Here is an 18220-nt window from a genome sequence, read left to right on the forward strand (position 1 = left end):
CTCCCACTAGTGGTAGCTGCAGGTTGACAGAATTGCAGGTTTTTACACTATGGAAGGTACTTGGAGCTCTGTATTAGAAAATCAGAGCTCTGGCCCCCATAAAGATATATTAGGAGAAGAATCGGCACATTTAAGAAATTGTGTTCAAAGGTGGACATTTACTTTAAAGGGAGTCTGTCATCAACAGCAGGTCTAATAAACCAAGTGTCGTGTGAGTATACATCGGCATGTGCCTTACACAAAAAGACAGGCCCAGGCAAGATGACATATCGAACGCCGAGCCCTGTGTATCAACATTTAGAGGGCGTGACTGCGAGGCTGAAAGAGGGGGTCTTTCCTGCATGGAGGTCAGCAGAAATGCCTGTGGTGCACTGAAATACTGATCTGCATATTTACTAAATGTTTTATTATGGCACAATGGAGGCACAGAACTTTAAATCAATTGTTTAATTCATCCCATTTCTCAATGTGCTCGGTCTATTAGAGCTGCTGATGATGACAGACTCACTTTACAGGGCTTGGTCACTTTTTGGGAGTTTTTTTTGCAAACCTCCCCTCTTGGGCAGACCTGCAAAAGGAAGCATACTTGCCTGCTCCCTGACGCTGGTTCTTGGCCTCTGCTGCCTTGCTTGGCCCCTCATTGTCAACATCCGCTTTGACACCACTGCAGCCATGTGCTGGCTGCAGTGGTGACCCGCTCCCCTTGCATCATGTCAAAGTGTCAAGTGACAAAAGGGGAGCAGGTCACCGTTGTGGCCAATGATTGGCTGCAGTGGCATCAAAGCGGATATTGACAGCGAGGATCCAAGAGAGGCAGCTGAGTCCAGGGAGCGAAAGGAACCAGGAAGACCCCGTAGCGGAGAGCAGGTGTGCTTCCCTTTGCAGGTCTGCTGCGGAGAGAGGTTTGTTAAAACCCCAAAAAGGTGGCCAGCCCCTTTAAAGTGATCCTTAGTGCAGCATTAAAGAGGACTCGTCACCACTCCTGACATGCCTGTTCTAATAGCTACTTGCATTCCCTCTCTGATAACAATTCTGGAACATCTATTCTCATGGCTCTATGTTGTGCCGTTCCTTTATTATTTCTACTGGAAGTTATGACTGAATTGCTAGCAATAAATTTATAGATGGGTGTTACCAGTTGGGGGCGTGTCCCTGCACAGTCTGACAATGGCAGCACTGATTGGATAGAGTGAGACTGTGCAGGGACACGCCCCCAACTGGTCACCTCCCCTCTGTACCCTTACTGCAGACTGCTAGCAATTCATTCATAACTTCTAGTAGAAATAATACAGGAATGGCACAGCATAGAGCCATAAGACTAGATGCTCCAGAATAGTTATCACATGGGGAATGCATGAAGCTAATAAAACAGGAATGTCAGGAGTGGTGAAAGGTCCCATATTATTTCCATAATTGCGGCCTTCTTCAGCGTAGCCTCACATGAGTTAATCACTACAGATAATAATGGTAGAGAGAGTAAACTTTGCTTCTCTTATCATTGCATGGAAGGAACATCAGTGATTGATGAATTCTAGTGAACGGCATGCATGAAAAGAAATGAAACTAATTATTTTCCTGAGATCGACCTGCTTTTCAAGTATTAATGTTGAAGGACTCAGCTACTCAGTGCAGGCAAGAGATGATGTGATTTGTAGGTCTGGAATGACTAGATAGTCACAGGTTTCCAAACCAAGCCTTAAAGTAAATGTCCATGTTAGCACCTTGTTGTTTCTATGTCCGACACTCTGTGATTATTCATTTCACAACAGATCTTAACTGACTAATATATCTGAGGGTTCACACCACATTTTAGCCATTTGTTTAACGTATACATTTGAAAAAAAGGATACAAAAGCAAAGCACACCACATTTTTGTATCCTGCATAATCTGGTAAAGAAAACGTATACGCTAACATATATGTTTTATTATTATTTTTTTTTACAATGGAATTCTATGGTGAACGGATACCACTATACGGCATCGGTTTGAGGCATCCGTTTTTGGTATAAAGTTAAATGGATGACAAAAACACGATGTGAACCCATGATACAAACCTCTAGATTCTTTGCCTAAAGTTAAATGAAAGGATTCTGGAAGCTTACTGCCACCAATTGGGGGAGCTCATTGCGTACTGTTTTATTATTGAGTAGAGTGCATAAACTGTAAACGCCTAAGCTCCCTCTAGTGGTGGCCATTGGCAATCAGGAGTGTAGAAGACAAATATTAGAATTTTTTTCATTTAAAACCAATTTAAATATGAGTTTTAGTACATAATAGATTCAATTCAATTAGGCTACTTTCAGACTTGCGGCAGCTGGGCCCGGCAGGCTGTTCCGGCAGGGGAACAGCCTGCCGGATCTGTGCTAACGCTAGCCCACTGTACCGTCGGAAGCATGCTGTAGTTTGTGTCAGGCCGCCTCGTGGCATGTTTGCCGTCCTGCGGCCAGACTTCCAGGGGCACGGCGCGCTAGCACGGATCCGGCAGGCTGTTCCGGTGGGGGGACCTGCTGCCGCAAGTGTGAAAGCAGCCTTGAAAAAAAAAAAAACTTTGATGAGAAAGTGTCCATAGCCATTAACTCTAAGTCTAGGCAGTGGATTTGGACCTCTCTACAAGAAGAACTGAGCTTCAACTGCTATCAGAATATATGAAGAAATGAAACAGCAGTGCATATTGGAGCAATTTAGATAAAAATATGAACAAAAAAGGTGTTGAAGGGTGGATGTTCATTTAAGCCCTTTACAGTCTCCAGGGCTTGAAGAATACCGGCTGTACTCACTCAGTGGAATTTGATCGTGGTCTGAATCTCTTTCCTCTTAGCTTTTTTCTGCTGCTGCTTATGTTGCCTGTAAGATATTAAAATACCAAACCTTTATGTGGGGATAACTATTGATAGACACATTGACATAGGATTTACAGGAAGAGCTTTTTACTGTAGATACCCTGTGACCACTTACAGAGGTGCCTGTTACCCTATGGGGCTCAAATCATATTATCCCCATGTGTAAATACGCTAAGGCTGCTCTTACAATGGTCGATTTCAGCTCCAACCATCGCTCTAACAAGTCGATCCCTGCTCATTTACAATGGTTGTGACTAGGATCAATCCTCCTCCTAAGTAGTCTACATGGGGAGATGTGTTGGAAACAAACGATTACTTTTCCATTAACATAAAAGATGTGATCAGCCTTCAAATGTGCGTTTGTTCATTAGTCAGCCGATGGGTGGATGACTGTAGAAACGTGTGTTCCCAATCACCAGGAGCCTAATAAGCTCTGTTCTGCCTTGCAGCTTCAATTTGTAATGTAAGCCATGATGATATGGGGTCCACGTGGTTTCCGATGGACCCTACTGATTTATAAAGGGGTCTGTTGGGTTTCCTCACTGTTTACATAATTTTGACTCCAAGAATAGGGCCACACACTACGGAGGAGGCTTTGATAGGTCTTAGAAAAGGAATATAAAGCTCCCAAATCTCTTTGAGAAGAAACCCTGGTTTTTCTACAGTATATGGGACTCTGGGCATGGAGATCCAGAGATGTCACCAGCACTAACGTTCCAAAGACTGAGCAACATGTGAAAAACAAAATCATCCAGGAGTTTGACTCATGTTGTCATAGTCACTTTCGAACAGACGAAGTTTGATGCGGCCATACCACTATAACAGGAGGGGTACGAAGCTACATAAGTCAATAACTGTTTCCTGAATCAACTATTAAGCCTCATGAACACAATTGTATCTGTTTTGTGTTCCGCAAATTGCAGATCCGCAAAACACAGATTCTGGCCGTGTGCAAACTCGTGTACAAATGTCCTATATCCTTGACCGCAAAACAGACAAGAATAGGACATGTTCTATATTTTTTGCGGGCCGGTGGGACGAATAAATTGATGTGGGCAGCACACTGAAATGAATCGGTCCGCATCTGATCCGCAAAAATGCAGATCAGATGCCAACTGAAAATATAGTCAGGTGTCTATGGTAAAGTTCTCTTTTTGACAGTTTTTCTTTTAGATTTGCTGTCTAGCTACTATGATTTTCATGTGTTTAAAGGGAACCTGTCACCGGGATTTTGTGTATAGAGCTGAGGACATGGGTTGCTAGATGGCCGCTAGCACATCCGCAATACCCAGTCCCCATAGCTCTGTCTGCTTTTATTGTGTCAAAAAAACGATTTGATACATATGCAAATTAACCTGAGATGAGTCCTGTCCCTGACTCATCTTACATACAGGACACATCTCAGGGTAATTTGCATATGTATCAAATCGTTTTTTTGACACAATAAAAGCACACAGAGCTATGGGGACTGGGTATTGCGGATGTGCTAGCGGCCATCTAGCAGCCCATGTCCTCAGCTCTATACCCAAAATCCAGATGACAGGTTCCCTTTAAGGCCTCATGCACACGACAGTATTTTTTAGCGGTCCGCAAAAAGGGGTTCCGTTGTTCTGTGATCAATGTCCGTTTTTGTTTCCGTGTGTCTCCCTTTTTTTTTTGGGAGGATCTCCAGACATGAAGGAAAGTTAAAAAAATCTAACTCAAGTTTGCCATGCAAATGATAGGAAAAAAACGGACGCGCGGACGACAATCTTGTGTGCCTCCATGTTTTTTCACGGACCCATTGACTTGAATGGGTCCGCGAACCGTTGTCCGTGAAAAAAATAGGACAGGTCCTATTTTTTTCACGGACTGGAAACACGGATCACGGACGCGGATGACAAACGGTGCATTAGCCGAGTTTTCCACGGACCCATTGAAAGTCAGTGGGTCCGCAGAAAATCACGGAAAACGGAACAACAACGGTCGTGTGCATGAGGCCTTATAGTGACACCTGTTTGTGGAGCATCATGTCACTGTGCTGTAAAAACCTCCTACAAACTATGGGGCACATTTATTAAGACCGGGATTTTAGACGCCAGTCTTAATAAGTCCTATACCTGGTGGTGGATCCGCCGAAGTTACAAAGACGCGCCGGCCTCTACATAACTTTGGCGCATCCACCGCCACTTCTAAATGCAAGACAACTTCCTAACTGTCTTACATTTAGACCATTTCTACACCGAAAACAGGCGTAGAAAATGGTAAGTGAGATGGGTCTGCCGGCCCATCCACATTTTTAGACCTGGTGTGAGTGGGGAGAAGTTGCAGATTGCGGCACAATGCGGCTTTGCACCGCAATCTGCACCAGAAACACGCCTAATTTGGTAAATGACCCCTATGTATCCAAGATTGGGGATATTTAGATTAGAAAAGACAACTGACGGGTGACCTTATAAATATATCAGTGGTCATTACATACTATAGATCTTTCCCATGATCTATGCACATCTAGGGCTTTATCTATAACCACTGGCCATCCCCATAAAAGAGGATTCTTTACAGTAAGAGCAGTGAGACTATGGAAGGAGGAGGTGGTGATGGTGAACTCACTAAAGAGTTCAAGAGGGGCCTGGATACTTTTCTTAAAAGCAGTAATATTATAGTACTGTACAGATTACCGCGGATGGGTCGTTAAGTCAGGAAATTTTCCATAAAATTGGACTGTTTTGACTTACTCTGGATTACCACTGCAAGACAATGGACTGACTTTTTATCCTTACTATATTATCAGGTATAGTATAATCACTAGAAAAATGGATCATGAAGAAAGAAGCCATCAATCTATAACATATGGCCCACTCTTCCTTCTACTTGAAAAACTTGCTAATCCAGATGATTGGACGATACCCCTAGGTACAACAGATTGTCTTCCATTTTATAGGTCCTACTGAATGGTCAAATCTGGCTGCAAAAGTGCCAGATGCAGGGAAAGGGTATGCAGTTCATACCGTGCAAAAGTTGCATCATGCATTTCACACAGTCCTACCTTCTGCTGGAATTGCATGGCTGGGGGTGAAGCCCTGCCCTAAGGAACACAAGCGTACTCAAGATCAGGAACATTCAGCGTTTCAGCTCTGTCTTTCAATTTGTGGACGATCCACTATTAGATCCGCAGAGCTAAACTGACCTTGCCAGGAGTTACTCCTTGGTCTTCCGTTTTCACAAACTTCGGAGACGTGCTTAGTGTCCGGGATTCTTTCGCTCCATGAGTGAGACAGACCATTAGATCTAGGGAGAGAAAAGACACGACTGAATCCTTCCTCGGCAGTAGAGTGAGGATGGGTCTGTAGTGCTGGACAAACACCATGGAAGAAAGTGTCAGATCAATGGCAACGGAAAAACGAGATTACCCCATGATGCTCTAGACGGGGTATAAAGACAAGCTGTTCTATTAATCCATGGAACGCAAACGGTGACACTTATGAGCGCCACTAATTGCCACCCACAATGGTAAAAGTGTTCTCGGTTACTTTTTTATAAAAAGTTTATTTAAAAAAAGGACCCTTTGGGTCTGCTTTATTCTAGAAAGAGCACCACCCTTGTCCGTGGCCTGTGCCTGGTATTGTAGCTCATTTTTATCCAAGTGCAAAGGGCTCAGCTTCAATATCCGGTTAACAAGGACGGAGCAGGTGGTATAAAAAAAAAAAAAAAGTGACTTTTTATTTTTTTAATTCCAGACAAGTGGTGAAAAAAAGAGAACATGATATTCAATTTATTGCCTGAGACTATTCTAGAAGATGTGGAAAAAGTCCATTAAATTTAAAGGGGCACTACGCCGGAAACAAATGAAAAATACATTTAAAAAACTTAACTATGTGTTAGATTTTCTGCAGGCTTATAGGCAAGCAGAAACCTAGGCACAGAAAACAGGGGCCTATCTTCTCCTAATCCCATCTATCTTCAGATGGAAACAGTTTAGGAGGGAGGGGCTTAATTAAAGGGCCGTGTTACAGCTTTCCTAGCCTAAAGTTACAGGCACAACGCTGGGAGAAAGTTTCTGCTGCAACTCCCGGCCAAAAGGGTCTAATAAGCCTCGTCCGTTTTCTGGGATACATATATATTTTACAGAAAATGTGCACCCTTTTGATTAGGACTTAAAACATAATAGAGGAGGATATAGTAGTATTATTCTTTTACAATAGTGCTTCTTTAAGCACATGGTATAAGTACATTTATGATCTAAATACATATTCTTATTCTGTTCAACTGAACATAGAGTATGTACTGGTCTATTTCATTAAATGGGGATCCGATGCAAGCCAGCATTACTCCTGTAAGGTGGTAAGCTACGTAATATTTATTTAGGGCTTCGCTTCGGATTTGAAAGGCTCCATTATTCCTACCCTACTACAAAGTGTGTTCTCTTCGGATCCTCTAAGGTGGCACACTCTGGGTCCATATTGTGCTGCTGTATAGTACTTTTAGGGGAAAACATCTCTGTAATACACCACGTACTGGAGTGTATAACAAGCTGTTTGCACATGGATTCCTTATAAATCCATGAGTAAAAAATCTTTATGTGTCTCTGTTTAAAATCCCGGATATTTGGAGGTACAGTATTGGCTATAATTTCTTTTAGGTCTAGAAAAATGGAAACAGATGTGCCTATAGCATGTGAAAACATATCTTATGTAAAAAAAAAAAAAAAAAAGGGTAGTAACTATAGAGGGTGCAAAGTTGGACCAATACTATAAAAAAAGGAGTGATAGTTGGGGGACAGCGGTTCTCTTGCAGATTTTGCATTGGAACCTAAGAAAAAAAAAAGGCTGCCCAAAGTTAAGGTGACACGCCTGGACCATCTGTTTCTTGCTACCGTTTTAGGATGCCAGTCTTAATCCTATCAGCAAGCTGCTGACAACCGCAGAAATGCACTGAAAGTAGGTAGAGCCATTGTGTCATGCAAGGGTGAATCCAACCAGTTGGGCTAGGTTCACATCTGTTTGATATAGGAGGAGAAAAACAGAATTCTAGTTGTGACCGATTTGTCATAAAACGGACACCAACCGTGCCCGACGGACCCCACTGGCTTGTAATAGGGTCTATGAGGTTCCGCTGTGGTGTCCATCACTTTGCTGGAAAAAATAGCGCTGCATGCTGGACTATTTTTTCTGGCAAATATGATGCACTCAACGACAGGGCCTCCAATGCGGGTGTGAACCGAGCCTAATAGAGTCAACTATAAGAATAACAGTAATTGTTTGCTTGACTTCAAAGGAGCAAGGTGATGGTGAAGGACCTCAGACGGTGTCCATACTTGTGCCATGGGAATCAACAATAACCATTATCTTGGCCTCTCCATTTGTAAATCTCCATGTTGTATTTCCATGCGCCAGTAACTGTTGATATCTTACTATTGGGTTCCATAAAATATAGAATCCCATTGGGCAATTTAAAAGGACCAAGTCATAATTTGGCATCGGGAGCCCTCCATCCCTCCCCAGCATTACGAACTGAGCTACAGCTACTTTGAAGTCAAGTTATTATGGGTTTCCTTTATTACTATTCCACAAAGAAGAAAATTAAAAAGGAATCAAACCTTCGGCAAAATAATGAAATGTTCTGACTAATGGAATAATGTGGGATGGAACAGGCAGAAATCTGAAAATGCGACAGAATAGCAGACCTCTTCTTAGAACTAGATCCTGAGTTTGAGCTGACTCCGGGAGGCAAGTCGCTATAAAAGGAGTCGACATCTCCAGCCTTTTTTACATAATCTCCCTGGGGTATTTGTCTAAAGCATAATAGATATTGTAAAGTCAGAAAACAAGACAAACGCACATAGAAACGACACAGACATAAAAGCATTAGTTCAGAGGGGGAAGGACAGAGAGGGTCAATGGGACATGTATGTTTCACTACAGGACACAGGTCATCAACACGTGGCTCTCCTGGGATGGACGGCAGATATGGATGGGATCTAGGTGCCTGACACATGGGTCACCCAAGAGGACACTGACAAAGCTCAGGCAGGCATAATAACTGGCTATGCACCTGCGCATAAAAGGCGCCAACCCAAGTCTTCAATACGGCACAGTTAATGGTAAAAGCTAACTATAATGGGGGATGGTAAGCGTGGCTATATAATGGAAATATCATAGCTGGCCTATTGTTCATGGCTGTTGGACATGTTGCTCGTTTCAGAATATGCCCTCTGGACTAGGACTGTGTATGACCCTGACTACCTATCTCCCCCTGTTAGATGCAGCAGGGAATAATGCAACATTGGATGGACAAGATGCCCAGGGTCGGGACAACCTATAGCACTTTGGCATTAGAGCATAGAGAATGGATAATTCGTTTTGGAGGCTGTGTTCCTCTTGACAGTTGATTTACCCTAACTCTGTTGCACCCCAAGGCCAGCACCATTAAAGACGTGGATTGGGCACTTACATTACTTATATGACATACAGACCCATACAAGTACAGGGGAGGAGAGGGGCTGCCAAGTGTGCACGTGAGATGGTTGGAGGGGCACATTTTGCCATCTTCATCTTGACACCAATGCACATTCCCAGTTCTGAACAAGTCAAGTTTTTCAGGTTATACCAGCCAGAGAACCTCAACTGGCAGTGCCCATGGGACAGGCGAACTGCACCAAGGTATTCAATTCTGAAACCTGAAGTGTCGCTTATGTGTTGCTTGTACCTTATGAGCTTCTTTCATTGATCTCCAATTTGAGGCTCTACAGCTGTTGGGAAATCACAACTCTCAGCATACCCTGACACAGAATATACTGAGAGTTGTAGTGTCACAGTGGAGAGTCCCAACCTGGAGATCATCGCTTTACATTGCTTGTGAATGGAGACCCTAATTTGAGGCTGTAATGCAATGTGGATACAGCAGGGTACCAGCATGATGCAGTCGTGTACACCATGAAAGTGTGCGGACAAAGGTGATCAGTGCCTTCTCTGCGCTCTGTCAATGACCATAATAACATTGGGGGAGATTTATCAAAACTGAAATGTGGAGCAGCTGCCCCATTGGCAACTAATCAGGTTGCAGTTTTCATTTAAAGTGTTTTTCTGGGAGTAGAATATTGATGAGCTCTCCTCAGAATAGGTCATCAGATCTGATCGGTGAGGGTCCGACACCTGGCGATCAGCTGTTTGAAGAGGTTGTGGTGCTTCGGCATCCTCACAGCAAACCAAGCTTAGCGGCGTACATTATAGAGTGGCTGTCCTTGGTATTGCAGCCCAGGCCCTAGGGTATGTGACCAATTACCATGATGTCACTGGCCTAGGAAGAGGCTGCTTGTTCACCAGAGTGTAAAGCCTGTATTAGACAGGCAGATCGGCAAGCAATTGTTGGAAGGGAAGAGTTCATGCATGCTATTACATGGCACGATTTCCTCCGCAGCATGGGAGGAGCGATCGCTATGCCATCATTTGTCCCTATATTGTCTAATGGTTTGCCGGTGGCAGATCGCCATTAGACAGCGCAATTTCCCGCCGGCAAGTGCTGATTTGCTTAAAAATGAGGACTGCCCAATAATTGAGCAATCAGCGGCAGTATTACACTGCAAGATGATGGCTAAGGAGTGTTCATGAGAATGCTCGCTAGGAATTATCAGCCGAAATATCAGCCAGTGTAATACAGCCTTAACAGCCTCTTCAAACAGCTGGCTGGCGGGGGTGCCAGGAGACAGACCCCCACCATTCAGATATTGATGACCTATCCTGAGGATTAATATCAAAATCCCAGACACCTCCTTTAAAAATGCACCAGTATTTATATATTCTCCATGTATAAAGTGTATTTTTTTTTTACCCTTGTACGGATTTTGTCTTGAAACTGTTCCTGTCTTATAAAGAGATGGTGTGCCACTAGGATATGCCATCACTTTATGATCAGTGGGGGTCCGACCTGTGGGACCTCCACCGATATTGAGAATGAAAGGGTGGCAGTGCACAGTGCCGCAGCCATACACCGACTGCACGGGGGGAAAAAGAGAACGGATTGTGCAGAACCTACAGTATCTGATGGGAATAACTTTTTAATGAGGCTGTGATTAGCAAAACTGACCAGAAAAGGCTGCTGCATATTGGAAAAGCAAATTTTACATCCGCCCCGAAGCTAGGTTTTAAATTTGTCAACAAATGTGCAGCAGAGATTCAGAGTTTAATTAAGCTCGTCTATTAAAAAATCAATTTTAATGCATTTTGTAAAAAATTGTTTTTATATTGCATGCAATTTAATCATGCCATTAATCTGCATACTTTTAATAAAGGAAAATATATATATAAAAAAAAAAAGGAATAGCACTAAAATATACTAAAATATACACTCATTGACAAAAAAAATACTGCACACAGATAGAAATGTCAGAACTCGGCATGCAGTTATGTCTCAGGCAGATATGTAAATTATTACAGGTATGCTCTGATTAGACAATATGGGGGTCATTTATTAAGACTGGCATTTTAGACACTGATCTTAATATCCCCTATAGCCTCTCCATAACTTCGGCAAATCCACCGCCGCTTCTAAATATAAGGCAGCTCCCTTGCTGTCTTACATTTAGACCATTTTTTACACCTAAACCAGGCGTAGAAAATGGTAAATGAGAAGGGTCTATTGGCCCGTCCCCTTTCCCGCCGACGTCACGCCCAGTTTTTTAGACCTGGTGTGAACGGGAAAAAGTCCCAGATTGCTGTGCAAAGGACCTTTGTGCCGCAATCTGCGCCAGAAATACGCCTAACATAGGCAGATTTCTGGTTAATAAATGACCCGCTATGTCTTGCCACAAGAAGGTGTAAAAGTGCCTCCCCCGCTGTTGTACAAAAAGGTTCTCAGAGGCTACTTTTGGGTAGTGAACCTCGTTGACTGCTAGACATGCCTCGATGACACACTCAAAGACATTCTGCCCAATTGACAGACTTTGAGAGGGAGCACTTCATTGGACTGAGGGAAGCAGGATGTTAGGACCTAGCTGATAGAATGTGTTGTAAGTAGTGATGAGCGAACTTGTGTTTTAAGTTCGGCGTCTAAAGTTCGGGTTTGGGTTAGCGGAGAATCCCGTTATGGATTTCGCTACTATGGACCATAACGGAACGTCTTGTCGCGCGTTCCCGTACATAGACTTCAGCGGGAACGCGCGACAAGACGCCCCAAAGAAGCTCATGTACTTCTTGGGGCGTCGGGCGTTTTACAGCGCGATCGTACGCACTGAATAGGCTCTGGACAGCCCAGACAGACCACCAGGAGAAAAGATGGCTTGATCCACTGTCAAGTATGAGCAGCATCCACAGTTCGTGGTCCGCCATCCAGACACAGATGACACCTTTATTACACAACCCTGTCTCAGCCCGGACCATTTCCAGGTGATTAGCAAAGGAGCAAATTGAGTGTCATGGTGCCCATTACTTGTCCTGCCATTGACATCCAGCCACAGTTGCCTTCATTTGCAGTGGTGTTGTGAACGAGAAACCTGAACTGCTATGTACTGGAACTGCATTGTCTTTAGCGATGAAGCCAGGTTCTTTTTGGGATCTGTTGACAGTTTGTTTCCAACATGGAGGCATCGTGGTCAGCGCTTCAATCCTGCCTTTGCTGTGGGGCAATACACTGCGCCAACTGCTGGTGTGGTGATCTGCGGAGCCATTGCATACGACAGTCAGTCACCTCTAGTAGTGACACGAGGGACACTAATAGCTCAGCGATATGTGCAGGACATTCTGCCGCCACATGTGATCCTCTCATGGCAGGGCTGACAACTGGCATTGGAGAATAACGCTCACCCACACTGCAAGGGTTTCCAAGGAATGTCTCCACCGGATTCCAGCACTTCCTTGATTTATCACCAATCCAGCATTTATAGGACCAGCTGGGGTACCAGCTTTAGCAACATACAAGTGTGCAGGATCTACAAGCCAATTAGGACTGTATGCCTCCATGCCCAACCATATCTCATCTTGTATCCAGGCTAGAGGCCATATTCCATCTTGTATCCAGGCTAGAGGCCATATCCCATCTCGTATCCAGGCTAGAGGCCGTATCCCATCTCGTATCCAGGCTAGAGGCCGTATCCCATCTCGTATCCAGGCTAGAGGCCGTATCCCATCTCGTATCCAGGCTAGAGGCCGTATCCCATCTCGTATCCAGGCTAGAGGCCGTATCTCATCTTGAATCCAGGCTGGAGGCTGTTTTTCATCTGGTATCCAGGCTTGAGGCCGTATCCCATCTGGTATCCAGGCTAGAGGCTGTATCTCATCTGGTATCCAAGCTAGAGGCTGTATCCCATCTTATATCCAGGCTAGAGGCCGTATCTCATCTGGTATCCAGGCTAGAGGCTGTATCTCATCTTGTATCCAAGCTAGAGGCTGTATCCCATCTTATATCCAGGCTAGAGGCCGTATCTCATATGGTATCCAGGCTAGAGGCTGTATCTCATCTTTTATCCAAGCTAGAGGCTGTATCCCATCGTATATCCAGGCTAGAGGCTGTATCTCCTCTTGTACCCAGGCTAGAGGCCGTATGTCATTTTGTGTCCAGGCTAGAGACCGTACCTCATCTTGTATCCAGGCTAGAGGCCGTATGTCATTTTGTATCCAGGCTAGAGACCGTATCTCATCTTGTATCCAGGCTAGAGGCCATATCTCATCTTGTATCCAGGATAGAGGCCATATCTCATCTTGTATCCAGGCTAGAGGCTGTATCTCCTCTTGTACCCAGGCTAGAGGCCGTAACTCATCTTGTATCCAGGCTAGAGGCTGTATCTCCTCTTGTACCCAGGCTAGAGGCCATACCTCATCTTGTATCCAGACTGGAGGTGGCCCAACAGTGTCCTAGAGCCTCCTTTTTATTGTACAATTTACCCCCAATAAACTTCCCCTTTCTGTAATATTGCAATCACTTACACATATCATTATTCAATTTACACATAGAAATTTTCATTTCAACAACTTCTTAATTTTTTTGTCAATGAGTGTATAATATGTTTTATTTTTTTTAGGCAAGACAGGTCTGATTGATATACTGTAGTTTGCTTTATTTTTCCACGGCTAGATGTTATAGCCTATCTAAGATGTGGATCTGGACAAAGAATCGGGTTATGTAGTCTTATTAGGGGTATATCCATGAGAACTGACAATGAGGGAGATGAGGGAGAAAATGAATAGAATGATGGCCGCACACGTCCCCCGCTCTCTCCATTCACTTCTATAAGGATCTCAGAACGATCTGAGCACGCTTGCTTGGCTGTTTCCATAACTCCATCGCAGTAAATAGGGAGAGATGGGGATTTTTCTCCATTCATTCTCTGCCTAAATCTGGTGGTTGGCGTCCTCCACACCAGGCAGGACAAGCATTTCGGGCCCCTCGATAGAGGTGAAGGTCTAAGTTGGAAATATCCCTTTAATCCAGGGATGTCAAACTCGTGGCCCTCCAGCTGTTGCAAAACTACAACTCCCATCATGCCTGGGCATACTACAGCTATCAGGGAATGATGGGAGTTGTAGTTTTGCAACATCTGGAGGGCCATGAGTTTCACATCCATGCTTTAATCCATTCAAACATCCTTCCATATTTCAGCCTCCTTGACCTGGGCGAGTATGGGGGACAGATAGACTAAAGTAAAATGGTGTTGTTGGAAGGGGCAGGTGGCGCATGACCCCAGATGCTTGGTGCTAAAGTGGGCATCAATATGCCGCTCCACCTCGGCAAGGTTATGTAGATATAATCCAGGGAACACATGTCCTGATAAGCATCTCATAGTAATACATGAAGCACACTGAGACAATGCCTAGCACGGTCCTATCAAACAGCTTCTACCACCTCTTACAGACAAACATTGAAACGTCAGTATAAGACCACGATCTGTTATTACCAACTCAACCAGTTTACCGATGTAGCAGAGCTGAGTGTGTCATTTAACTTCTCTTCTTAAACAGACCCTATCCCCTCTCCTGACATGTCTGTTTTAGTAACTTCTAGCATTCCCCATGTGATAACAATTCTATTCTCCAGCATCTATTCTTATGACTCAATAAGCTGTCATTCATCCTGGGGTGGACTAGGAACTTAAAGTGGCCCTGGAAAAAATAATAATAATAATGAGATTTTTGTATAACTTACCAGTAAAATCTCTTTCTCGCCCATTTTCCTTGGGGGACACAGGAGACCTTGGGTATAGCTCAGCTCCCTAGGAGGCGTGACACTAAGTGAAAACTGTTAAGCCCCTCCCTCCAGCAGCTATACCGATCTTGGGACGTTCGAGAGCAGTCCAAGAGGGGGGGGGACCACAGCTCCAAGGCGAAGCACCCGAAGGCATCAAGGAACCGCCGCCTGCAAAACCAGACGGCCCAAGGCAGCATCCAGCGAAGCCCGAGCATGCACCCTGTAGAACTTAGTAAGGCGTGCAAGGAAGACCGGTGGACGCCTTGCACAATTGCGCGGCCGAAGCCCAATGTCTTCGGCCCAGGAGACACCGATCGCTCTGGTGGAAAGAACGGCGACACCGAAGGCGGAGCCCTGCCCTTGGCGCGGTAACCTCAGCAATAACCATTCTGATGAAGTGGGCAAAAGCCACCCTAGAGGTCGTCAAACCGTTGCGCGGACCTCCTAGAACCATAAGAGTCCGAGCGCAGACAAGAGCCGGTGATCTCCAAGTAAAAACTGCAAGGCCCGAACAAAGTCCAATCGGTGAAGTGTCCGATCCCGGGTGGGAAGGGGAGAACGATGGCCTTGTTGAGATGTAAGGCAGATACACCTTCAGAAGGAAGGAAGGGATGGGATGGAGAACAGCCCTGTCCTAGGGAAGGACAGAAGGCTCGGAACAAGAAGGGCCGCCATTCAGACACCCGTCTGAGAGACATGATGGCTAGAGAAAAACAACAGTACAGGACAGAAGAAGTAGAGAGAACTTCTGTAACGGCTCCAAAGGAAAGCTTGGAGCGCCGAGAGCTCAGTATGTAGTTCCCAGGGCGGTACCGGGGACGGTACAGAGGAACCAATGAGCCACTCCAGTGGAAGAAGGTCTTGACAGGCCCTAGAGGGGCCAGGAACGCTGGAAGATGATGGACAGCGCCGACACTTGACCCTTCAAGGAACAGAGTCCCAGTCCCAGGTCCAGGCCGGACTGGAGAAGGACAGAACCATGGTGAGAGAAAGGCAGAGTGGGGAAAAGACCAGCTTCCCACAGAACCTCAGGTAAGAAACTCTAAGTCCGATAATAGATCCTGGATGAAGCAAAAACCCAATGTGATCAGGCGCAGACCAGTAACACGGGCAGAAGAGTCCGGCAAAACTGGTCCCGTCGGCCCCCGAGCAACGTCGTCCAGTACCCACCTGGAGTGGGGGAGCAGAAGGACAGACGGAAGGAACCAAAAGGGTCCTCCCAGCATCCGACAGATGCCAGGACAAGACAGGCTAAAGTCCACGTCGATGTTGCCACCAGAGGAAGGGGTTCTATAGTCCCGGTGTGGGAGATCTAAGGACAATCTGGACCGAAGGGTAGTCCTCCCAAGTTACCGAGAAGGTAGGTCTACAGCAGAACCATCACCTAGAATGGAAAATGCAATCTGCACCCAAGCGGGAGGACAGAACGCGGTAGACCTGGTAAATGGCACAGCTAGTAAAGCCAATGTGAACGAGGGAGACGGTACAAGGCCACAAGGAACACCGGAACCATCCAAGTGAACAACCATGCTCTCCGGGTGATATGCCCCGAGCGGGAGCCAAAACAGAGCCGGCGAGAAAAGGCAGTCGAGACAGAGGCCGGCATAACACCCTCCAACCGAAAGGAGGAGTGGGCAACAGGGAAGTCATAGTAGGACAGCTCAAAGGCAGAACACCCGCTACTCTGTGAGACGCCCGGCTCAACGCCTCGCAGAAGGCGAATACCCTGAAGAACCCAAAGTGGAGGTCCCCCGGACCTGGACAATCGAGCACCCAAGAGAAGTGCGGCCCGAACCTGGTAGCAGAGCAGAACTGAAGCGCAAATAGAAAGGACTCATACCACACTGCATCCAAAGAGGAGGAAATGGTAGTAGGCGAGGGAACCGTAGTCCCGCCATAGCCAACGTAGAATTCGAGGCACGCTGCAGACAGCACTCTCATCCATGTGACCGCTTGCGCAGGAAGGCAAAGCCGCGGGAGGAGGAATGGGTAAGCATCTAGGAACCACGAACACTCCCCAGGTGGAAGGGCCAACAAACATGGTGGATACGGAACCACAATATACAATTCAAACCCGAAAACGAGTACCGCCTAGCTCAGTGCAGTAGAGAGCAAGTAGAGCCCGTCCGGGTCAGGTGGAAGCAGATTGATCTCTTCAGAGAAGAGTGCAAGAGTCCCAAGAGAAACAAGTATGTTGCAGGAGGAAGGGAGGCATACGCACTAGCAGCCCCGTAAACAGTGAGAAGGCCAACCCACCTACGGGAGGAGAAGGCATACACGGCCCAAACAACGCACAGAGCGCACAAGAATGTCCGCTCAGTGCAAAAATGTCACTCAGCGAAGCGGGCCAGCCACAGAGTCCCACAGTATCTACGGGAGTGCAAAGTGCAGCCTGAAAGGGAGTTATGCACAAGATTAGTACGGCATGCGATGGAACGCAGGCAGTCCGCCCAGAAATGAGGGAAATGTACCTGGCAAACACTGCAGTCGGCAAGAGTGCAAAGGCCCGCCCCAAAAGGGGGGGGATGCCCAAGGCCAGTACCAACTGCAGAGAAGTAGGACATACCATATTTCGCCCAGAAGGGGACCATGCACATGGCCGCACAGTATCCAGCAGGAACGCAGGAGGTCCGCCTAGTGAAAGGGGGACATGCACAGGGTTATCCTAGCATTAAGTGATTGTGCAATAATCCACCTAACACCAAATTCCGTGAGAGTGGAACTACTTCGCCAATGAAGGGGAACATGTACGAGTCCAGTAAAGCATATATACAAGGACAGCCATGAGTCTCATGAGCATGCAAAATTCCGCCCATGAAATGAGGGGTGGTCATGCACAAGGCCAGCACAGTATCCAATGGGAGTGAAAGCATTCCACCCATGGAAAAGGGCAATGTTCATGGCCAGCAACGTATCCGGCAAGAGTGCAGTATTCCGCCCAGAAAGGGGGGTCATGCACATGGCCAGCATCACATCCAGTGCCATGGATGAGGGTCATGCACATGGCCAGCAACGTACTGGCGAGAGAACAACCACAGTCAGTGAGAATGTACGTATGCCGACTGAGGAAAGGAGGCATGCCCATTCCGCCTATGGAAGGAGGTCATGCATATGGTCGCCAGCGAATCCAGAGAGAGTGCAGCATTCCTCCTATGGAAGGAGGTCATGCATATGGCCGGCTCATGCATATGGCAGGCAGCGAATCCAGCGAGAGTGCAGTGTT

General features: G+C 45.9%; 1 protein-coding gene across 1 annotated transcript in view; it reads right to left on the reverse strand.

Moving 5' to 3' along the window:
• ADAM22 (ADAM metallopeptidase domain 22) overlaps window positions 1-18220 on the reverse strand; it is a 253471-nt gene that overhangs the window by 20548 nt on the left and 214703 nt on the right. The window contains 4 exon segments of the mRNA XM_044292767.1: window positions 2779-2845; window positions 5870-5908; window positions 6011-6111; window positions 8420-8614. Of these exon segments, the coding sequence (XP_044148702.1) occupies window positions 2779-2845; window positions 5870-5908; window positions 6011-6111; window positions 8420-8614 (402 nt within the window).

The sequence above is a fragment of the Bufo gargarizans genome, chromosome 5 (genome assembly GCF_014858855.1).
Source record: "Bufo gargarizans isolate SCDJY-AF-19 chromosome 5, ASM1485885v1, whole genome shotgun sequence".
Lineage (NCBI taxonomy): Eukaryota > Metazoa > Chordata > Amphibia > Anura > Bufonidae > Bufo > Bufo gargarizans.